At 45.5% G+C, this 23,959-nt stretch overlaps 1 protein-coding gene across 1 annotated transcript in view; it reads left to right on the top strand.

Moving 5' to 3' along the window:
• LOC126539822 (serpin A3-7-like) overlaps positions 1-20,359 on the top strand; it is a 70,020-nt gene extending 49,661 nt beyond the window's left edge. The window contains exons 3-4 of the mRNA XM_050186648.2: positions 17,491-17,718; positions 20,054-20,359. Coding sequence (XP_050042605.2) covers positions 17,491-17,710 — 220 coding nt within the window. The 3' untranslated portion in view covers positions 17,711-17,718; positions 20,054-20,359. The remainder of the gene's footprint in view (positions 1-17,490; positions 17,719-20,053) is intronic.
• Positions 20,360-23,959: the final 3,600 nt, after the last annotated feature.

The following is a 23,959-nucleotide window of genomic DNA, read 5'->3' as shown; positions in this document are numbered from 1 at the left end:
TTAACAAGAAAATTAGATAGTGTTACATCAAAGTAGTGCTGTTTAGCACGTTTAGCTTTAAGCTTGAATTCCGCGATGGCATCCGGTAATTTCTGAATTCTGGATTCTCCACCACCTTTTGTTTTTATTGCCCTACGTAACCTTTTCAAACGTCGCTTTGCTTGAATAACTTCTCGCGTGATCCATGGATTATTTTTTGGAGGACGCTTTGTTTTTGTAGGTACGTAGTGAGTGATGCAGTAAAGTACAACCGATTTGAAGTGACACCAAAGGGAATTTACATCTACTGAAGCATCTGAGCCAATTTCTGAAAAATGCTGGAATTCATGAGCGAGGTGCATTAGTATGCTGTTATCGTCAGCGTTTTCGAAGTCGGTTACTACAGATACAGAAGGATGAGCGGTTATGCTGCCACCAAGAGGCACGATGCACACTGGTACGTCGTGGTCTGATATACCATGAATTACATCAGTTCTTATGCGATTTATGTCGAAGTGGTTACTGAAAAAGATTAGATCTAGTATGTTCTTAGTATTTCCCTGTGAGGTGGGGGGGGGGGGGAGGGGCATGAAACGATCTGATGAAGATTGAAGGTTAGCATGAGGTCAAACAATGCATCCGAAGCTGACGATGAGTAGCACATACTATTCCAGGTAATTTCTGGCAGATTAAAGTCACCCAAGAGGACAACGCGGGAATCAAACACGTGGCGTTCTATGTAATCATGAATGACACTGATAGAGGCATCATCAGAGTTTGGGCTCCGATAAACACAACCTATGAATATGCTTGTGCCGTCACAAAGTAGTTTACAAAAAATGGCCTTTGCGCCTTGTACCTCTGGAAGGGCTTAAAGGAAAGGCCGTTTTTTATCAATAACGCCACTCCACCACCACGTGTGGGGCGGTCCTTCCGGACCACAGGATAGTTGGGCGGTGCGAACTCGTGATCAAAAATGTCAGGTGTGAGCCATGTTTTTGTTATGGCTGCTAGGTCAGGTTCACGATCAATGATCAGATTTTCAAGTGATTCAGTCTTGTTGATGACGCTTCTTGCGTTCAGCGTGAGGAGTGTTAGTTCGCTAATTTTGCAGTGCGACGAGTAGTAGCTCCCTTTTTTGTTTGGTCGCTGGACGCACTCACCGCCTTTGCTGCACCTGCAGTAGCTACTCTACGCGTTTTTCATTGAGTGGTATCTTGTCCTCTTTCTCATCGCTCCAAACATATGCTCGGTTATTTACATATAACTTATCAAAAACAAGGGAAACTTTCTAATTTCTTTGTCGGTTTGTTTTCGCTTTATTCCAAAGTTTCCTTCGAATATCGCGTACGCGTTTTGAAAAGTCTTCTCCAATGGATAGGCCTGTATCTTTAAGTTTGTATCCCTGTTTTAGTATTGAAGATTTGTCCCTTGAGACAAGTAGCTTAAGATTTACAGGCCTAACCTTGTTCGGTGCTCCTCTACCAATTCGGTGTATACGTTCGATTGCTACTGGTTTTAATTCTAGAGTATCTACAATTATGTTTTTGTTCGCCGAACTTTCAAGTATCAATGGTGTCTCTCCCTCTACCTCCGGTAAGCCATATATTAACAGGTTATTTCGCCTGCTACGATTCTCTAGATCGTAGATTTTTTCTTGCATGTCTTTGATAATAATATTCATGTTTGCTATTTGTTCTTGACAAGAGTCAACCTTTTCTTCTAGTTTTGTTAGTAGATCTAATTTCTTGTCCATTTTAGCCAGGCGACTTTCCTTAATCTCTTTTATATCCGCAGCTATTTCCTTTAATTGTTGGCTGATTTCAGGGCCTGGATTCGTCTCAATGTATCCGCCAGGAAATAAGAGTTCATGTACATGCATCGCATGCTCAATCACAACAGCACATAGCCGTGGGCACGGCAGCACAAGCAAAAAGGGGTCATTTGAGCGGATACACTTTCCATATCGCCTCCTCACCTGTAGGATGAAGATAAGCGGATTGTTAGCTGACCGCATTCCGTGAGTGCCGCCGCGCCCAATGGCTCGGCCTTGCTTGAGGTGGTCTTCTATAGCTGGGTTGAGTGGTGGCGCTGGGCACAGGTCATGCGCACAGCCCATGCTCCCAGCGTCCACGCAGGTGGATGACGAGTGATGCAGCACGGGGTCCCATGACTTGAGCGGCACGGAATCTCGTTGTAGGTTGATAGCGGTGGCATTCACGACGCATGTTGTTCCGGCTTGTCCTGGTGGCTCGAAACTTGGACCGGGATAGAGCAGCAGTCCGGGCACAAGCTGTAGGATGAAGATAAGAGGATTGTTAGCTGACCGCATTCCGTGAGTGCCGCCGTGCCCAATCGCCGTGCCCAATATATGTGGGGAAGGGGATATTGACACGCAGTAGTGACGGCATTCAAAGCTCGGCAATTACCGAATGGCTGCCAGTCGCCACTCTCCTGCTTTAGCACCCGATGAAGTGGTGAACACCAGTTGCTGGAGGAAGGATGAATAACGCCGAGCTGAAGCATATGTTCGAACGCACGGCGTGTGACTTCCAACCTCCGTCCAGTGAGCCTCCGTGGGCGCGCGGCGACAGGTGGACCAGTGGTGGGATATGTTGCGTCACCTTGTGTTTCACGGGCAGCGCATCGTTTTGGGGCTTCGTGAATTGCGGGTACTCAGCAAGTATCTTGTCGTACGTTGAGACCGGCCGAAATGTACGGATGCAAGATGAGGTGAAGATGGACTGCAGGCCAAGTAGATCGAGGGATCTGACGTTATTCTTTAGGCGCCGATCTCGAACACTCAAATCTAGGTGGAAATGGCTGAGGACGTCCGCTCCCAGTATGGCAAAGCTCACGTCGGTGATCACAAACACCTATCTGTGCAAGCGCCGGAGTCCGATATCTATTGTTATTGACCGGAGCCCATAACGCGTTAGCAGTATGGGCTCCGGCGAGTTGGAGCGTCGTTGAACAAATGAGTCAGCAACACTGCAATCGCCAACCGCGTTTTAGCTTTCTGGAAGGAGTGTTCATGCTCCCAATATCACTGGCAGGTAGACGTTATTATTTTTTTTTTTGTAGTCGCGACGCAGCAGGTCGGTAAGCGGCTGAATAAGTTGCGAATAAGATGGCATGATGTGCCTGTTAAAGTATATGAGCTCCAGAAACTGATGCAACTTTCGGAGGAGGTTGGAGAGGGGAAGTCCTCGACTGCCCGCACCTGTGATTCCAGTGTCTTGATGTCTCGGGGTGAAATGCGATGGCCGAGAAAATCCGCGCTTCAAATCCGAAAGCGCATTTCTGGGTCTTGAGGACCAGGCCGTGTTCACCCAATCGCTCAACTAGAAGGCGAAGGTGCTCTTTGAGCTCTTCGTCTGTGCGTCTTGCAACGGGAATGTCGTCAAGGTAGACAAAAATGAACGGGAGTCCGCGTTTTACCTCATCCATGAACCTTTGAGAAGCTTGCGCCGCGTGACGTTGTTCACCGCGTGGAGCGTGGGTGTGGACTTACCGCGTGGGCGATGTCCTACCGTGACGGGAACCATAGGCGTAGAGGTTCTCTTTTGCTGTTGTGGGGGGGGGGGGGGGGGGCGACCAGCTTTCCGAACCCCATATATATATATATATATATATATATATATATATATATATATATATATATATATATATATATATATATTTCTTGCACTTGAAGAAACTGCGTGTGACTTCGAACCATTGAGCACTGAAATGACGGCGTTTTATTAGTATATACAAGACCTCATAGCGGGAGGCAGTGCAATTTCACAGCCTGACTCCTCCTGGTGTTGTATTCTTCCTTTGTGTAATTTCGCATACTTTGCTATCACTAATACTGCTTCGCCTTTCCGGTGAAACTGCAGCCTCCCTCTCTCTCTCTCTTTTTGTGTGAGTCCGAGTATAATTACTGCTGCGCATGACCTCTGTTGATCCTGATTTCGAGTGAATCCCGTTTGGTCTCACTTTGGTTACTGAGATAATTGTACAGTGTTGCCCATTTATTATGCACCAAGACTTTAAAAAAGAGCAGTTGCGTTACCCGAAAAACACCCAATGCATATTGTTTCCAGTACAATGGAATCGCCACCAGCAATTATTTCGTTACTGAGATTTAAATAAGTAATTGCAATTAACTATCTAACTCGAGAAGTGCTGTCCTAATTTTCAAAGTGTGAGTGATGCGTTTGTAGTCTCCCGAAAATGACATCTAAATGCGGTGTCTCTCAAAGCCGACTGATCACATTGATAACAAATGCACCTTGATAACGCGGCCGAAGCGCCACTCTGACCACGCACGAAATGCGAAAAGCAATTTAATAGGCACAGAATGTTTCAAAATCCCGGCATTGCTCCCACTGCATCGAAAATGTGCGCGCCAAGCTATATTTCGCGCCAGAAGCTTGCTGCGGACCAAAGCCAAATTAAGTTGACCGTCGTATTTTTCATGAAAGTGCATACTTGCTGCAAAAAATAGATTAGTTTCAAAAAATATAAGCTGATTAAGCAGACCCGGAAGCGACCAACGTGTAGAGACAAGGCAAAACTGATGCGTTCAAGAACGTAAATATACCTCTAAATATACTTCTAAATGAGCCAAATTGGCAATCAAGATGCCTGCACAAAAAACAGAAAACATCAGATTTCAGTGTGCTCTTATGGTATATGAATTCGTAAGCTCCGTTGAATATCAGCCTAAAGGACGTGTTCGAATAGGTCTCCTTTTGTTGCTACGCAGTCTTATGTCCGTTTTATCACATCTTCTGCGACTTTTTTGATGACCGACGCTGGAATTTGGCGGCAGACATCCGCTATCCTTGCCTTGAACTAATCTGACGTCCGTCTCGTTCATGTAAGCACGATGTTTCACAAATCCTCGAAGAAAGGAATCGAGTGGAGACAGGTCAGGTGACCTAGCCGGCCAATTTACAGGCCTGTGCATTCCATTCCTTTGCGCATGAAAAGTCGCAGCCAGCCAGTTGCGTACACGGCTGCTGCTGTGTCCTGGCGCCCCATCTTGCTGATACCACAGAAGTGGAAGACGTAACAGCGGGACTTCGCTGAGCAACTCATCCACCACTCCTTCAATGATTTCGTTCACGTAAGGTTGTCTAGTTCAGTGTGTGATCGAAAAAGATGGGACCGATCATAGCACCGGCGTAAATTCCGAACCGCCCATTGAGCGACCACTGGTACTGGCGCCCATTGCGCTTTACCCAGTGTATATTAGAGTCCCTCCAATAGCGTGCATTATGTAAATTTACCTATCCGTTTCTGCGAAAATTGGCTTCATCTTTGCACATTATCTTGCTCAAAAAGTCCGAAGACTCAGCGGCTTTTGTGACAACCCAATTAGAGAAATCTTGACTTTGCAGGACCATACCTTCTAAACATTGGTGCTGGTTAAGGTGGTATGGGTGAAAGGGCGTCATTTGAAATTCTCCAACCGATGACCTGGAAATTGGTACCTGGGTGGCCACGTCCCCCACGCTAGCATGAGGGTTGAGACCATAAATGGTAGAACATCCCTGCGTACTAGGACTCAAATATGGAGCCCTCATCTGCTCTTTTCTTGAAGCCGCCGGTTTGTCTCAGATTTTCATAATTTCTGACGATAGTCGATGCGTTTGGTCTAGCTCCATGACTGATATATATATATATACTTGCGGCCTTCCTCTTGTTGCCATTTGCAGATCCCATGGCAAGGCAAGCTCATCACAGAGAAACAAATGGCGACAGGGACGAAACACAATGCACCTCTAAATCTTTGTACTGACGTTGTTAATTCGGTTTTGTGGTGGTAGGCTTCGTGAAAAAAAAAAACTGCATTTCATCTACGCTAGGACAACAGCTATCACAGCTTGTTTCCAACTAACATCAAACGCGATGTGTTACTTCGGCCGGCCGCGGCAGATAAGGGATTAGCTCGATCACGATATTTTTCTTTATTTCCGTTATTTCGTTCTGAAGAACTCAGAGGGAGCCTGTTCGAGCGCGCTGCTTTATGATCCGGGGGGGGGGGGGAAGGGGGGGTTATCGCAGTGGCGCGGTATTCTCCATATTTCGCGGGGTTTATTCATCAGTCAGAAAAAAAATTTTGTACGCAATTAGTACGTCGCTGAAAATACCACAGTTAGATGTTCCTTGGCTGTCCTTCAAATGCCTTATTGAGACTTTGATAATTAGGATTGCACGTATCGAGTTAGATAGTTATTACAATTACCTAATTAAACCTTAGTAAAGAAAAAAATTACTGGCAGCTACTCCACTGTACTGTAAACAAAATGTACTAAGCTTTCTTCCAGTAACGCACTGCTTTCTTTTTAAATCTTGCTGCATATTAGTTAATTCGGAAACCCTGCATATATTTATGACCTCTGCATGCAACTGACGACGTTTCCATCCCTAATAAATGATGTACATTATTAGAAATAATTTTTTCATGAATCTTTAGCTTTGGCTACTGGAAAGAGAAGCAGTACTGGAACACACAACATCCACGTGCATTTCACACACCATTGATAAGAGACTGCTGAAGGGGTCATTGAAGCCTATAGTTTTTTTTCATGGTCAAAAAAGCGCGCAAGACAATTTAAAGAAGGTTGAACATACAACAACATATTCATTCTCTAGGCATAGGCTATCTATACCTTTACAAATAATCTTTTATTCTCTACCTTCATCTCTTTCAAAAATATAATAAACTTTGTTCCGTGTGCATATTTAAATACATTGTGTTCGCGCATGCTGTTTATAGCGGAAATTTAAAGCAATGTTGAAGTGAGAAAATACGGGTGACGCAGCCGCCGCTAGTGTTTCTAATGTGCGTGTCCTCCTATTGTCATTATTTGCAGAAATAAAGCGAAAGTATGATTTGAGAGGAAGCTTTAGCTCGGGTGCTGCTATATAAATACATGTAAAAGGGGAAGTCGTTTTTCTCGGCAACCAGTGCACCAAATTTAACGAGGTTTCTTGCATTTAAAAGAAAGACTATAAATGTATTGACTGTTTGTTTTGAATTTTTGATTTATTTTGTCAATGTTTTATGAAAAATTGGCAAAATCAAAAATTTTCAGAATACGAAACTATCAAATTTACAACTCTAACTCCACAGCGAATAATGTTAATAGAATTTTGTGAATTGCATCTAATAGTACTTCTAAAGCGGACGAAATTGATATGTTACACATTAATATCGAAAAATTTAGTAATATGGAAATACAGCTTTTGCAGAACCCCCGTAACTCCGGAACCCCGGTAAGAAATTAAATGTAAAGTGAGAAATCGAATTTGTCTGCTTTGAATGACCTAATAGATGCCGTTTACAGAACCGCGATATCTGTTCTTGATGCAGAGATATGAATATGGAAATGTGCTTCTATGTTCTTTTTCAAACTGTCCAATGTTTGAAATTTTTTTTTGTCGATATTCAAGCCTTCATTCGAAATTCCGCTCGCAACAGTCACTTGAATTTGACTTTCTCTCTCAAATGCAACAAATTTCATTCATATCGGTCCAGGGGTTATATCAAAAAAGCGTTTTTTCTTTTTACGTGTATTTGAATAGGCCGCGTCAGAGTTGGGCCCGAGCTAAAGCTTCCTCTTAAATGCCGTGCACGTCCGCGCCAACAATGATGCAGTAAGCTATTAGCCGCACCAAAATTTCAAGTAAAAAGGTCTAGGTAAGTCAAAATAAACCTCAAATTGTGTATGTTTTTGCCTGCTTTGCTGTTGTCGCCCTGTAGAGGGGGGGCTGTGGGCCTTTGTCATAAAACCCCTTAAACTTCGTAAAGTAGTAACACTCTCCTGCTTCGCCTTCACTCCTCCTCGTTTCTCCTCTCTTTCATGCTCCTTCCTCGACCGTGGCGCCGCCTACACTGCTCGAGCGTAGCAACGGCGCCAACATGCGCTCCTCGCCACTCCGTAGACGCTTCTCGAGCAAATATGGCTCTGATGCACGGCGTGAGGGCCCGCGTGATGCTATTAGGTCAATAGCGACGCGGCGTCGGCCCCGGCCAGAGCGCGCGAGGAGGAGGCGGCATTCTTCAAAGCGTGGCACTACTTTACGAAGTTTAAGGGGTTTTACTTTCAAGCTGACGTTTACGAGCAGCTTTTACCCGCAACCTCCTCCATCATCCGATGGAAATAAATATATTATTATTATTATTATTATTATTATTATTATTATTATTATTATTATGTGGTTGGCAAAGCTACAGTAATGACACTTTAGGTGTGTGTGTGGGGAGGGGGGGAGCGCGATTCGGCATCGCCCGCCGCAGGGGTGGACCTAGGGACCCGGAGTCTCCGCCCCCCCCCCCCCCCCACCCTTTGTCGGCGCCTATGGCGGGAACGATAGGCAGCTGGGCGGCTCCGGTGCGGACAAGGAGGCGGGTGCCGGTGATGCTGTCGACTATACCAATAGGCGGCGTGCGCGAGGGCTGATGTCGCATGCCGCAGTTAGCGACAGGCCGATGCGTTTCCCGTCCACGAACAGGATTTAGTGGAGCAACTTGCTTGTTCGCGAAGGTGACGATGGTTCTAGCACAAGTACACCGCGGCAAGTATCTAGGTGCACTGCGAGACTGTGAAGCCGAAGGGTTGCGCCGAAGTTGGTCGCCAGTGTTGCCACCCGTCGACAGCTATTTCAGTTCACTCATAAGTTGATTGTTTCCGCCAGGCGTGTGAGTCGGTCTCCTGGCTCTGAGACTCTCGCAGCGGTTATAGGTAACTGTGCCGCAGGCCAGCATTCGCATATGCGGTCAGTGAGTGCAGCTAGCCGATCGAGACACATCTCGTCAGAACTCGCCAGTAGCATGCGTGCGGACTGTGGGACGCATTGCAAGAACAGCTCGCGCAAAATTGGAAGCTGACTCTCGTTTGTGAAGTACTCACCCAGTAACTGACGCAACCAGCGCAGAGTTGTGACGGTTGTTGGTCGCCGAGTTCCTCTGAAAAGAGCTGTTGAAACCTACTGAAACATTCGGTCATTATAGCAAAAAGGAGCTTTTCTATTCCTCTTGAAAAAAAAAATGAAGCTGGTAGTACCAATATCGGTCGATAGGTAGACACAGTGTTTAGACGATCACTACCATTTTCAATAACACAAATTTTCGCGTGTTCATTGCATCAGAAAAAAAAAATTTAAGACTGTAAAATTCAGTTGTAAATGTGTATAAGTGGAAGAAAAATAAATAGTAATACATATTTTATAGGTTTCATCTGCAAATTATTTATATCAACAGCTTTACTGTTTTTAGCCCCATATACTGTATACTTCATATTCATCAATAGGCACAAAGAATGCACTTTCGCGAGCAGCATCGCTGTGACAAGCCACCGCTATGCAATAATTGCCTTCAGTAATATCTCTTTGTGCAGTTACGATGTGATGGTTAAAGTAATCGGAAAGTGGCGTGCCTATTATCTCACGTGGACCCACCTTAGCGATGTCAAGAGTGTATCGTCCTTCTGGCGAACTAGAACAAAATTAATGGTGTGCCACGCAATCTCTGCGCGTTGTACAGAAACATTTTCAAATAAGTCGTTATAGTACGGCACCTTTACCCTTCTGACTTGAGCATTCAGCCTGTTTCTAAATTTTTTAATGCTTGTAATGCTATGTCACACCGTGTGCTCAGGAAGGAATGATAGAGATTATTTTTTGTGTAGATAATTTTTGCAAGCTCATGAAATCTTATTAAATTCTTATTGATCATTTAGATTTCTAATTTTTGGGAATGTTTAGCTGCTTTCCTTGGAAAATGTCTCGCGTACATATGGGAAAATCTTCTAATAAATTAGTTATGTGCCTTATTAATCTGTTCAACACGTGTGACCAGTTGTGATTCATAAAGTAATTCTAGAATTACTCTAAATTTGCTTGTAGAATACGCTAACAAGTGAACTTCTGACAGGCATCAACTGTTTTCTTAAGGTCGTCGGTGTACATTAAAAAATGGGACAGTGGTCGCTTATATCACCCAAATGTACCTTTGTGGCATACAGTAGTAGAAATATCAACAATTAGTAAGTAAAAAAGATGTTTGACTTGCAATGCGTGTTGGTGTGACGATTTTATTGCCAAACATGAAAAGTGGAGGCACGTGTTCAATTCGACAGTTTACCCTGCAACATAAAACATTTTGTGCATGTAATTTATACGGGGTGTTTTATTTCCTCGTAAACAGAACTTTTAAAAATTTCCTGTGCCGTTCAGCCTTCTTACTGAGCTGTTATACGAGAAGACGTATACATAACGTGTCCTAGAAATATATACGTAAAATTTAGTGAACTAGAATTTCACTAATTATTTTTCAAACAATTACTTCAGCGCACATATTGCATCACACGAATAGAAGTCATTGATTTTACAAGACGCATCCACTTGGAACGCAGCTTGAAAATATATTGCTACGTTCTACTGGAAGAAGATGTCGACCTTTGCATTTAGTATGACATTATTAGAGAGACAAAGAGAGTAGCTTGCTGAATTTGTAAAATTATCAATTGTTTCTATAATTTCATTTCTTTATGTTTACTTGTTTCATCAAATATCTAACATCTTTATGAAACTTCTAAATCACGTTTCTTTAGTCCCACGTTCTACTATTCAAATTTAGTTTTGTTTTAATTCTAAACACACTGGAAACCGCCTGCTTCTTGTCCAATCCACGATAGTGGGTATGCGCCAGTGTTTGGGAGACAAGACGTACCCATAAGGGACTACTGGCTGATCTGAAGACGAAGACGCAACTTGCATGATGTTGGCTGGCCTCCATGTTTGCCAGTGCTTGTTACCTCTTGTAAGTACGCCTTGTAAATAGTTTCCCGACTGGGCTTCCACGTAAAACTTCTCTCGTGGAGGAGCGGGGGTACTACTTCTGACGACGGAGCTGTGCAGTGGACGCCACCTCGAATATACCGCCACGCCACCAAGTGACGACACGTCGCCGCCAGCTACTCCTGCTACCACTAACGAGTTTATCGAGATCTCGCAGCCCCGCGATCCCGGGACTTTTTCCAGGGCAAACAGCGTTGACGTGGACGAGTGGCTCAGCATGCACTAGTGTTTCAGAAAACAGAACGGCTGGGATCGAAGTGTAATGCTGGCCAAGGTCAGGACCCCTCGCGTCTGGTTTCGCAATCCCACGAGGGGGATCTCACCAGCTGGGACACACCGCAGATCCGCGGCCACTCGTTCGGCCGATAGCTTGCCGCCAAGAAACAACTGGCGGCACAGGACGTGCTGACCTTGGGTCAACAAGCTGACCAGATGATGTTCGAGGCGGACAAGATGCCCACATTTTGAAGGGTATCGCAGACGACACGATCAATCTGCTTGCCTTCGCCGCCATGGACGCTGTGATCAAACAGTGCCTTCGTCTGGAGGAAGCATCTCGCCTCAATTCGAGCGTCTCGCCTCGAACGCCGCCCTGCGAGGCTTGCCAACCATTCATTTATTTATTTAAAGGTACATCACAGGCTCCGTTCGGAGCATTGAGTGATGGGGGATTATACAATAAAATAGGTGATGAGCATGAACAAGAACAAAGAAAAGTAACAGTAAGCACAGCAAAAAATGCATCATTATACAGTCTCAGTTTGTGAAATGTGTTAAGCGCTCACGGAAATGTTCGCGGTCAGTGATTAAAACAATGGCATCTGGAAGATCGTTCCAAAGTGCGATGGTTTGTGGCAAAGCTGAGGAATTGAAAGCTTTAGTTGTACCAAATATGCGTTTGATGCTGAGGTGATTATGAAGGCGCCTGGATGTACGTAATGGTTTTTCAAGTGGCAGTGTGGATGGCGTTACGCTGTGAATATATTTGTGTATTAAGCATAAAAGAGCAGCAGAACGAAGAATATTTAACATCTGGAGTGAAATGCCTAGCTTAAGTTTTGTTATACTCGAATGGCGGTTATAGTTACATGAAATTAATCGAGCGGCTCTATTTTGTACGGCTTCCAGCATTGAGAATCAATACTTTTGATGAGGCGACCAGATGGATGAAGCCAATTCAAGCTGTGGGCGGACGAAGGTTAAATATGCCAATTTGCGTGTATGAGCTGAGACTGAGACTGATGAACTGATAAACGTGTATGAACTGAGACATCAGACTACGCGACGCGCATCGTCCGCCGAAAACTCGAGGCCGCCTATCCGGCTTGTTCTAAATCCACGGTATCCGAGGCCTCGACGTCTCGTTCATCTCGTTCACCGACTCGCCACCACTCCCCTTCGCCGTACTTTAGCCGTCGCTGTTTGCCGCAAAACTAGACTGCGCAGCTTCTGGAGGGGAAGCTGCACTGTCGACCTTGACCCAAAACCCTCTGTTACCATTACGTTCCTACTGGAACATTCAAGTTCACGTTGACGGCATCCCTGGTTGATACAGGGGCTCATGTCTGTCATGAGTGCCAGTTTTTGTCGTCGCATGGAGAAGATCCTTACACCTCCCACGACCCGAGTCGTAAGTGTCGCTGACTGCGCGACGGTCTCTCTTAGAATGCTCACAGCTCGGGCTACCGTTGCTGGTCACCAGGTGGTCGTCATTTTAGCGGTCCTTGCTCAGTGCCCTCACGACCTCATACTTGGACTTCATTTTCTTTCTTTTCACTCCACTCTGATTGATTGCGCCGCCGGTGTCCTTCGCCTTGAACTGCCTCGCCTCTGTGAACCAAGTGACTAATCTCCTCCGTCTCGCTTACAGTGCAGCGACTTTGTCCGCCTACCGTATAAAACCGTGACTTATGTCAAATTTTCATGTTCGCCATTTGTTCCAGATGGAAACTACTACGTAGCGACTCTTACTGGCGCCCTGCCCACGCACGGGGTCACTGCACCCTACACTGTCCTGATCTTTACGACAAACAGAACCTGCCGTCCACTTGTGAATTTCCGCTTCATCAAGCAAGTACTTCTACGGGGACTTTCCGTAAGCCACCTTTGCCCCCCGCAAGGCTTTCAGCTGGAAGCTTTGGCACTATATGCTACAGGTCTTCAGAAGGGCAATCCGACGCCGTCAACTTGCGGGAGGCGCGAAATTCGAAGCATGTTCGCCAATAACCTTCCGCCGGAGCATACGGTAGCCCTTACGTGTCCTCTCGAGTCGCATCGAGACATTTTCGAACTTGGTAATCGGCCTGGCGATGTTCACCTTGTACATAGTTTCCCTACTGGGCTTCCACGTCACAATATGTAGCACCAGTTTTGAGATAAGTGTAGTCAAACATGCCGTTAAAATTTACTGTTGTTCCCCTTACTTTCTTGCAAAGCGCCTTTTTATGCATGCAGTATCAAATGCTAATAGAAGACCAATGCATTTGTTCGCAAAATTTTGGAACGCATATCTTGAAACTAGTGTTAGCGCTCAAACTTTATCGGAAGCGTCGTCCCGACCCGCCTTTTGATGGTTTATGGGTGATTGGGGTAGCAAGAGGACGCTCATAATTTGCTCTTTGCAAGCCTCCCACAGCTTCGTTTACATATTGTTTCTAGATTAATTCCTCATCGATGAGTGACTTTATGTCTGACATGAACTTCGTTAAAAGATCGTGGAGATTCGCAATGCTACTCATATTTTCTTGGACTTGGTTGTGGATCTGTTTTATAAGGTTGTGCGTGTGCGTGGGGAAGCCAAGAAGTTCGTCACCTCTTCCCTCGCCTACTTCCATTTCCCTTTCTTGGGTAGGATGTATTTGTGTCTCGTGCCTGTTAGGGTTGACCGTTGAGCCAGAGGCCTGCAGCATTTGAACTGTGTTTTCGAACTACTTTTGCAATGAGGAGATTGCCAATTGGAATTCTTGGCGCTGGGCCTCCATTTGGATCTTGTTTCATTTCTTGCGTTAGTTTTTTTTTTTTTCATCTATAATTTTTCTATATTGCTGATTGTCTGTTATTGGAGCATTAGGAGACACGACCTCCGCCAAGCTCACCTGATTGTTTGGCCAGTTGGCAGCTGCTCATTCTGCTCCGGTTCCCGTCTGGGAGGGAGAGGTGATTTCATGTCATTTTTATTGGCCGACATGTTCTTGAGGTTTGGTTTCCAAGGGGTGTCCTCGAGTTTGTTGGCTTTGGTTTGGCATGCCCTCGATGGTGGTCTTGATCTTGATCGTGATCTTGATCGGGACTTCCTTCGACTCATCGATTCTTCCCCTTCCGGGCTGAACCATCGGGGGTGTCTCTGTTGCTCGATTTCGGGGAAGTCCTTTTTCGAATTAATCCACTCCGATTTCTGTCGAGGTTGCTCAATTCGAGAAGTTGGGGGGGGGGGGGGTGATGTTCTTTAGCTTCTTTCTGCATGAAGTGTCACCCGTCTCGTGTTTCTCGCGAGAGATGGCAGACTTTGGCGAGCACTCGTGCCCCTGATTTGCCCCACATTTGGAACACATACTGATGTCGGGTGTTGGGCACACATGGGTACGATGACCCGTTGAACGGCATATTTGGCAAACGTAGATTGGGGGTTCGTATGGGTAGCAGATCACACACACACACCTTGGAAGCACCTTTCCGGTGAAAGTCACTACCGCCGATTTGGACGAGCCCAGCATGCGGGCTCTCAGTCTTCACACCATGAGTGTGGATCCGCAGGTTCTCCATTAGTTCTGCCTGAGGTGTTCCGTGTGGTAAGCCGTGAACAATGCCTCGCAGAACATCTTCTGGGTCTGCCACATATGTATTAAAGGGGCGAAGCTGCCCCCTGATCTTTAGTTGTCTGATTTCTCGCAGCCATCGCGCCACTTGTTCGTGTGGTGGGGATAATATGACAATATTCGATCCGGGATGAATCCGCAGGAAAAAAACTGCTGCTTCCAAAATCATTCAGGCAGACCTCTATCACTGTCACAGCGAGCTCCGATCCAAGCAGATCTTTAACCATGAGGTCCTTGTGTGTCCTCAATATGACCTTGATGTCATCCTTCGGGAGAGGCGGCGGTCCACGGCGTTTCCTACGTCGGAAGTCGCTGTTAGCCTGGCTCTCTCTATTTTTTATGGAGTCGCCCTCAGATTTCTTGATATTCCTTTCGGTTCCCTTTTCGGGTTCCTGTTCGCTTTCCTTCCATGTTTGAGACGGTGAGATATCCGTGGCGTTCTCGAGAGACGCGTCGTTATCTCCCCGCGCCTCATTATTTTATGTTACATGTTGCAGGATGTCCCCCGCTTCATTTGGTTGAAGGTCTGACGCCTTAGAGGGGCCCGGAATTGGCTCATCCACGTCCATATAGCCTTGAGTAATTGTTAAGCCCCGTCCGGCATGCTCGATGGCCAAAGAAAAAGGATCGACCGTGGCCGTCCGCAGCGCTAAACCTAATTCTAGGCTTGGGCTTTTCCGTCAAAACGTGAGTCTTTTCCCACTCAAAAGTCTGAAAAGAGGCGGGAAAGGCTCACCTTTGGCTTTCTTCGCGTTAGGAAAAGTACGTAGAGTCCGTAAAAGTTGATTGGACTCCTGTGAGCACACACAAGCCCCGCATCCCGCACGTGCGAGGGTCTTCCCACGCCGCGCCACCGGCTGAAGTCGACGTTAGCGTTAGCCTTTCCGCATGTGCTTCGAATCTTCTGGTGACGATAGTTCGTCGTGAAGTCGTCATAGGTCGAAGAATTCGGTATATTCGGAAACCTTGTGACTTTACGAACACGACGACATGATATTTTCGTAGTGTTCGGCAAGATTTCCGCACGATAACATTTTAAGAACGGAGCCTGAGGCGATCTGGTCCTCACTGCTCTCAGACGCTTGGAGCGTCTCCGGGCGTATGTAAGATTTCAATATGCTGGGACACGCTGGCTGTGACAGTGCTTTAGCTTGAAGAGCAGTTCTTTTTGTCTTCCTTCATTTTCCTTATTTGATGGTTTCCTATACTTAGTGAACTGTTTCAAGCTGGGGATACCAGCTCTTAATTCTCCTTGTCTCTCATTTCTTCCCCCTCAAACTTACTGAGCTGATTACCGCAGCTGCAGATTTGTCAATTCTTAGAGTTGGCATTTTCGTGTCTAACTTTTCAACACGAATTTCCTCATCACAGGAAGAGACGGAAGACAACACGAAACGAGCGCTGTGATTATGTTGAAGGAGGGGTTAAAGGGCCCCTCACCAGGCGACACACCGAATTTCGTTTATGCGCTGGAAGTCGTTACGTGCCCTCTAGAAAACGTTCTGCTACAAATATTTTTGAAATTAGTTTATTACTAGCCGAGGTATAAATATTTGAGTGCCACGAACCCGTGATTTCGGCAGGTGAGCTTCAGCGCAAACATAGACGCTCTCTCCAAGTGCCCAGTCTAGCTCCCTCAAGCAAAATTCCTTCCCTGCGTTCTCCCATACCGGAGCTACGTCACGGGCCCCACCTTCATTCTTTTTCTTCCTCCATTTTTTGTTGCGCAGCGCACTTCCGCTGACGACGTCGCGCGCGAGCTGTTGCGTTTGTGCCATATTGCGCAGCGCATGATTTTGCGTGCAGTGCACGAGGACACCTGACTAGCGCTATAAGTCAGTGCTACACGAATACTGAGGCAGACAAAAGCGTATCACAGTGCATGATCCCGCGCTGGAACACGGTAGAAAATGTCATAGTTTGGGTGTCTCCGGGCGCGAGTGCACGACGTGGTAACAAGCAGAGGAAACAAAAGTACCACTCTCTTGCTGCCCTGGGAAGTGAAACAAAAAAGCACCCATACATATTGTTTGTGTTTCATTACTTCTCTAAGCTTTAATTCGTCTATTGAAGCAGCGGATTCCATAAAGAACAGATACTGCATCGAATTGTTTTTGAAATCACGAGCCACTGTGAGCCACGTCACAGCACTGCCATGTACACACGCGCACTATTACAATATGCGTCGACTGTCCGGCTGGGAACTCGGCTTTCGTGAGGAGAAGGGCAAACCGCAATTGGCTTCAAATTGCAGCTTTTTCTGCAGAGTAGTGATGTAACACTTGACACGATCGTTAGCGCGCATTGTATGCACAGTGCTTGCCAGCTCAAAATGACCAGACCTGGTGATCAGGGTTAAAGAACAATATCTCTGAACGTGCAAATGGGTTGTGCACTAGTTCTTTCAGAGGGACGGGATCTGTGACCCAGTCCTCACTATTAGTGCGTGACAAAGATGTATCCTTTCTAAATGACAACACATCGCAGACGTATTTACCTTTTCTGAAAATACTGTGTATTGTACTTCTATGCCTTCGTAACGCAAGCTATGTCCTCCCTCTCAAATACCTTGTGCGCAATACAATCGCGCATCCAGTGCTCCGGTTGCTCTGTTGAACGCTTCCTTCGAGTTGAAACGTCCCTTTAAAAGTAAGCGTTCGTGTCGTGTGGTTTCTCTTTTGTCCTTGCGTATTCTTTTGTGCTCAAAAGTTAAACGGGAACATGCTCCAAAACCATGTGAGTTTACTGAATTGCTAGAATTTTTTTATAGCGCCTCGCCGAGCTTGTCGGGGGGACTGTCGCTCAGCGTGTCGAGATGGCGGTATGCCTGTCGCAGAACGGTGACGACGACGACGCCGGTGAGCCTGACGTGGGTGCTGCACAAGGTGCAGGTGGGCGTCCACGAGGGCGTCACGCCCACGCTGCCGCAGGAGTGCGAGGAGTCGGCCACCGCTCCGGACGTCGAGTTCCTCGTCAACAAGCCGTTCGTGCTGTGCGTTCGCAAAGGGGACATCCTCGTGCTGCTCGGCAGCATACAGAGGGTGCACGTGCCCTGACATCGAGGGTGAGCGACGTTGAGTGAGCAGAGCTGATTAGTGTGGAAATAGCGAGTGGCTTTGTTAGCCTATGCTATCCGGGTCGCAGTATGCGGCTGCAACCGTGTGGACCCGTTGTGGCACCGCATGCGAACGCACCATGAATAGTCAGCTTCTGGTAGAATCGTTTAAAGGGATTAAAAGCGCCACCCTTCATGAAGTAGGTTAAGCTTCCCAGCACAGGCTTTGTAATTGAGGTTTTATTTTCTAATCGAGTTTTCCACGCACGATTATAATATTCCTTGGTGTAACTGAAACATAGGCCTAGAAGAATGAAACCGGCCATGCATTGCGTGACTGTTGACCGGCGCCACCATTAAAATGCACTGCGTCATATACATATTCTCGCCACTATACATATGTAAATAAATAAATATATATATATATATATATATATATATATATATATATATATATATATATATATATATATATATATATATATATATATATATATATATATATATATATATATATATACCCGAGAAGAAGCAGTTCTGGGTTCGGGTAAGTATTCACAGTGAAGCAGACGCGCGTATAAAGCGGTTTATTGACGTTTCGGCCGGGGTCCGGCCTTCATCAGAATACATTGCATGGTGTCAGTACAGTTAATATACATGTGCCTATCAACCAACTGAAGATACGCTTACATGAAACACGAATAAAATGGGCGAAGAAAATGCATCCGAATCTTTCAAAGGATAGCTGACACGTGTATAGACCGATGGCGATTGCAAACATATCATCTAAAATACAAAGCATAAAAACGCACCGAAATGAATTGTAAAGAACCAATCGCCACGTGACAACAAAACGTCAGTCAATATGTGCTCAATATGTGCTATGTTATCAAGCAAACACAGACACAGAAAAAGGGGGAATAGCGACGTACTAGTAGAAGGGATAAGTGACGGGCTACAAAGACAGGCAGCTCAATTTTCCTACACATTCATTCATACCACACGCGACGGTATCAAACTCATAGATAAGGAAGGATTCGCGGGCTTCTCTATCATAATTTGAACGAAATCCAGATTCAAGCAACGTGACTCTCAGTTTATCAAACGAGTGGTCAGGAAGATGCACGTGTCTTGAGATGGGCAGGCTGGGCAACGTGTTAGCGTGGGACAACAGATCGGAAAAACAGAAGGGTCTTTCAGATTCCGCTTTAACAATCATAAATCCCACGCTAACACGTTGCCCAACCTGCCCATCTCAAGACACGTGCATCTTCCTGACCACTCGTTTGATAAACTGAGAGTCACGTTGCTTGAATCTGGATTTCGTTCCAATTATGATAAAGAAGCCCGCGAGTCCTTCCTTATCTATAAGTTTGATACCGTCGCTTGTGGTATGAATGAATGTGTTGGAAAATTGAGTTGCCTGTCTTTGTAGCCCGTCACTTGTCCCTTCTTCTACTAGTACGTCGCTATTCCCCCTTTTTCTGTGTCTGTGTTTGCTTGATAACATAGCACATATTGAGCACATATTGACGTTTTGTTGTGACGTGGCGATTGGTTCTTTACAATTCATCTCGGTGCGTTTTTATACTTTGCATTTTAGATATGTTTGCAATCGCCATCGGTCTATACGCGTGTCAGCTATCCTTTGAACGATTCGGATGCATTTTGTTCGCCCATTTTATTCGTTTTTCATGTAAGCGTATCTTCAGTTGGTTGATAGGCACAGGTATATTAACTGTACTGACACCATGCACTGTATTCTGATGAAGGCCGGACCCCGGCCGAAATGTCAATAAACCGCTTCATACGCGCGTCTGCTTCACTGTATATATATATATATATATATATATATATATATATATATATAGGTCGCGCTTTCAACGTTGATAAAATAAGCGTGGCTCATAGGTATGAACGACCGGTTGGACTACTGTAATGTGTACCGCAGGCATGTCACAGACGGTGCGGATATGCTGTGTACCCAATGCGAGGAAGGCCCAGATTTCTTACCTCCTCTGTGCTCACATATGCAGTTCTCGTTTCCTATCGGGTATCTTTAGCGCGTCTGACGTAATATTTGTTATTTGTGCTACGTTAAGCTGCTGTGCATGCTGAATCCTACTTTATTTTCAAGTTGCATCTCTTGCGAGTGCAATTACACATATTCGTTTATTACGCGAATTCTGCAGCACTATGGACGTTTCTCTATCGCAAACATTGCGAGAACTACTATCAGCATTGCCTGCTTGTCTTTTTCGTTGCTTTGGTGTGTTCGCTTCAGTGGCTGTTCGTATGAGCTACAAATAATGGATCTTTGTTCACTTTCCACGTTATCTTGCAGCTCCTGCAACCGGGTATGACGGCCCCGCATAACAACACCCGACCCTCGGAAATCTTGTGCCTAGCCTCAACGCCTGCCGGTGCGGTGTGCTCAGACTTAGCGAAAATGCTGACGACGTGACAACGTGCGTCAGCAGGTGCGCATGCCTAGCGGACGTTGACAGAAGAGCTCCACATCACTGGCTTTATTCACACGCAGCGGAAGGCTCTTTTCCCGCACGTATTGCTGGATCGCGTTGGCACGTGAACCCCGTGCGTTTGTATACTGAGCCACTGTATATAAAAGAGAACGTTTAATTGTCACGTATTACGTACACACGTCTCGCTTCTTTCAGAAAAAAAAATTTCGCATCCATTAGTGTTCTTGTCTCCTTATTACAAGAAAATGTTCCTATAGACTAGGAAAATTCTATAAAAATTTGCCGTGGTTTCCTGTTATTGCGAGTTCTCTGAACAGAAAATGGCTGATCTGTTTTTAAATCTCTTTTATATAAAACTTAGACGTAGCTTAGGAGCTATGAGTGGATGGCTTAGTTTCATGACTATCTTAATTTACTTACGTTGTAGTCAACATGGTTACCTTTGCGGTCGTCCAGCTACCAAAACACATTTTGCTACGAGCGGCAGACTTGGCTATCTTTGCATAGCACTAGGTAAGAATTTACCTATAGCGGTAGGAGTAAGTTACCTATTAGGAAGGAGGGTTGCTAGCATGTTGTGAAGATGCATATAGCCAGGCACCTTCATTTTCTTGCGGAAGTAATGCACTTCTCTTTTATATTGTAGAGGAAATATTTGAGTTATCCATAATTTTAGATTCGTAATGATATATTTTACACACGGAGCACACTCTTGAGCTGACAAGCAACATGGTACTCTTGCGCATACGTTGAGGATACGCGGTGTGTTTTGTAATCGTACCGTCAAGCTCGGGGGTTATTTCCCTACACCTCCTTTTCTATTTCTTGATTTTTTATTTGAGGGCGGGCCTAAGAAGGGGCAGAGGCTAAGGGCCCAAACATGGTCAAACATAGTAGTCTGTTACGCCCTCGTCCGCCCGCATGCGGACGCCCAAAAGGTGGATGATGTCGCAAAACTCGGTGCATGCTCAATCCGCACGAGCGGATCGCACGGACACTCCTATTGGGCGGCGCGACCTGTTGACAGCTGGCAACCATTCGGCGGAGCAAAGCTGTTCAAGGTTGGCAACTACTTTTGACAGCAGACATTGCCTCCTTCACGTAAAGGAGGCGCTCCAGCGGACGATGCTGGCATATTTTTATTGCGAAAGCAATACTGCTCGAGGTTTCCGCTCTTGGCCGTCGTCCCGGAGAATCCACCATTGACCTTTAGCGTGACCTATGTGTGACGTTATACCAGTTGTCGGCTCGGCTCGTCGCGATCGTCCCAGCGAATCCTCCATGCTGCAGCTGCGCGCCGCTGCCGCGAGGGGCGCTCGCTGTGCGTGACGTCATGCCAGCTGTGGAAAAGCGGCCCCCCCAACTCGGCTCGTCGCGATCGTTCCAGTGAATCCTCCACGGTATGTCGGATGATGTGTATAGGGTGAAGCTGCAACGATGTGCTGCAGCTAAGAAGCGGCGGCGTACGGAAGAAACGGATGAAGAGCGGGAACAACGTTTAGCTAAACGGCGTGCATATTATGCAGCCAGGCGAATGCGTTCAACATCTCTTGATCTGCGTGCATCTACAAGTATCATGCATGCTCTCAATGCTGACGCAACTTTGGCGACACCTGATCGTTCGACAGCAAGCCTTATGGATGCTTTAAATGGCGACGAGACTGCATCTACACGTTCGATGAGCAGTATGGAACTCTACCACCTGAACAGAAGATTGCTTTCGCAATCCACTAGGCTTAGCCAAGCTAAGCCTCTGCCAATTTTTGGAGATGTGATTCAAGTTTCCGCGTCACGGTGAAAATGCGACTCTAGGCTGCCACATTCCGTTCTGCAGCCGCATGTGTTGCATTGGCACCGTCATCCTTCTTCAAAACACTGCACAGTCATCTTATCTGCGCCATCTTTTACAGAGGTATTGCAATGTCATCATGTCGCAACATGCGTTTTATTCTCGGACGATTAGTTTAGGCACGCGCTGCCTTGGCTGGTTTAGCAAAACCTCTCGAATTATCCAACGCGCTGCGTTCTACGTCACGCGAAAGTGATAGTGTCGCCGGAAGCGATTCGTCCGACATTGCCATGTTTGGTGCGATGGCGCAATTTCTTTTGTGCTAGCGATACCTTGTAAGAATATGGAACACAAGCACATCTGTCGTGGAATGCAGCTGCTTAGGTGGACAAGACATGCCTCTTCACCACTGAGCACGCGTGCGAGGCTCCGAGTACAGCTTGCTGATATGCTTGCATTTGCTTGCTCATGCTTTTTTTCCACTCTGCCAATTTTGAGAGAGTGCTTAAAGCACTTGGATGCATGAAATTCCTTTTCCTTTTTTTACATATATAAAGCCACCAAAGATGAAGCATCAAACAAGCATATTATAAATTTAATACTTGCTGCTTGTAAACTTTCAAAACAAAATATAACCTGAAATGAGGTGCTCAGCGGTGAATGAAGTTCTCACTGTGTACAAAAAGTTTGTGCATAACTGGTTGACTTCATACAGCAAGGAAGTGAAGGTCGAGCACTGAGTGTACAATTCATTATTACTGGCATAAAAGCAATATGTATGTATAGCGGTGACCTTATGCAGATATACACTCATGAGATGTTTCCAAGGGGAGTAGATATTTGACAGCAAATAATTTATATTGCTGATAAGAAAGCTTATTTTTAGTAAAATTAAACAACTGCATTCTTTCTTGCCGACTGGGGGGAGGGGCAATCTGTTGCCACCTTGCTACTTAGACATACCTAATTTAACATTTCAACAATGTGCAAAACATTACCAAACTGCACGAAATTAAGCAGTACCATGACAGGCATGCTCTCTCTCTCACCCATGGCAGCAAACAAGGATGATCGACTTGAGGCTGTTTGATACTGTCAGCATCACACATGCGTGTACTCTTTTGATTGCCTCGACATATAAAACATAACCTCACACAGGATGCACATGATACATGAACTATTGTAAGCTCTACTCATGTTATTTGAGGTAATTGGGCATGGGCTGCATGTTGTTTATATATTTATGCAGAAACAACCCAGCTAGTTGATGCACAGACATAGGAAAATAAAAATGCATAGCATAGCATAAACAGCTGGCCAGCACCGGTAATTTATTTGAAAGCGAACCGAGATTATACTGTGACTTAGCTTAGCAGTGAGTTCAGTGACCTCTCGTGCTGTGAAAACGTTCATGTAGTTAGCGGTATTGTGTTTGTCTTTCTTAATTAGTAGCTCCTTTAACATGCGCATGACAATGAAACGAAGGCTCGTATGGCTGAAGGCAGGGCTGCACAAAAAGTGAAGAAACAGTGATTGCCATTTTTTTATTTGCATAACAAATCAGCGAATTGTTCCTTCGGTTCAGTTTTGTGAATAATGCACATAGTATTCTGCGTAAAACTGAAAGATTATTGTGCTCCATTATCTATTCACTATTGGGGTAGCCAAATGAATTATACCTCCATTAGCACTGCGAGAGCACAGAAATTTGCAGTCAAGAGGCTACAGTGGCTCAGCCTCTGAGCCAAATGTAAAATTGTTCAAGAAGAAAACACGCATACTGGTAAATTGGGTATGCATTCACATTACTATTCAAATCCACACATCACAAGTGATATTTCATTCCTTGGTGCATTGTTCACCATTGTACAGACTTTGTTTCAGCGCTGTGTGTGTGCAGTAATATAATTTGGCAAATCAAAGCTGTGGCTATTCAGTCCACTGAAAGCAACTTTGCGTGTGGGTTAGATGAGATAAT

Source organism: Dermacentor andersoni, chromosome 2 (assembly GCF_023375885.2).
Source record: "Dermacentor andersoni chromosome 2, qqDerAnde1_hic_scaffold, whole genome shotgun sequence".
Classification (NCBI taxonomy): Eukaryota; Metazoa; Arthropoda; class Arachnida; order Ixodida; family Ixodidae; genus Dermacentor; species Dermacentor andersoni.
Note: the sequence above shows the minus strand (reverse complement) of the source record. Positions and strands in the feature narration are given on the sequence as shown.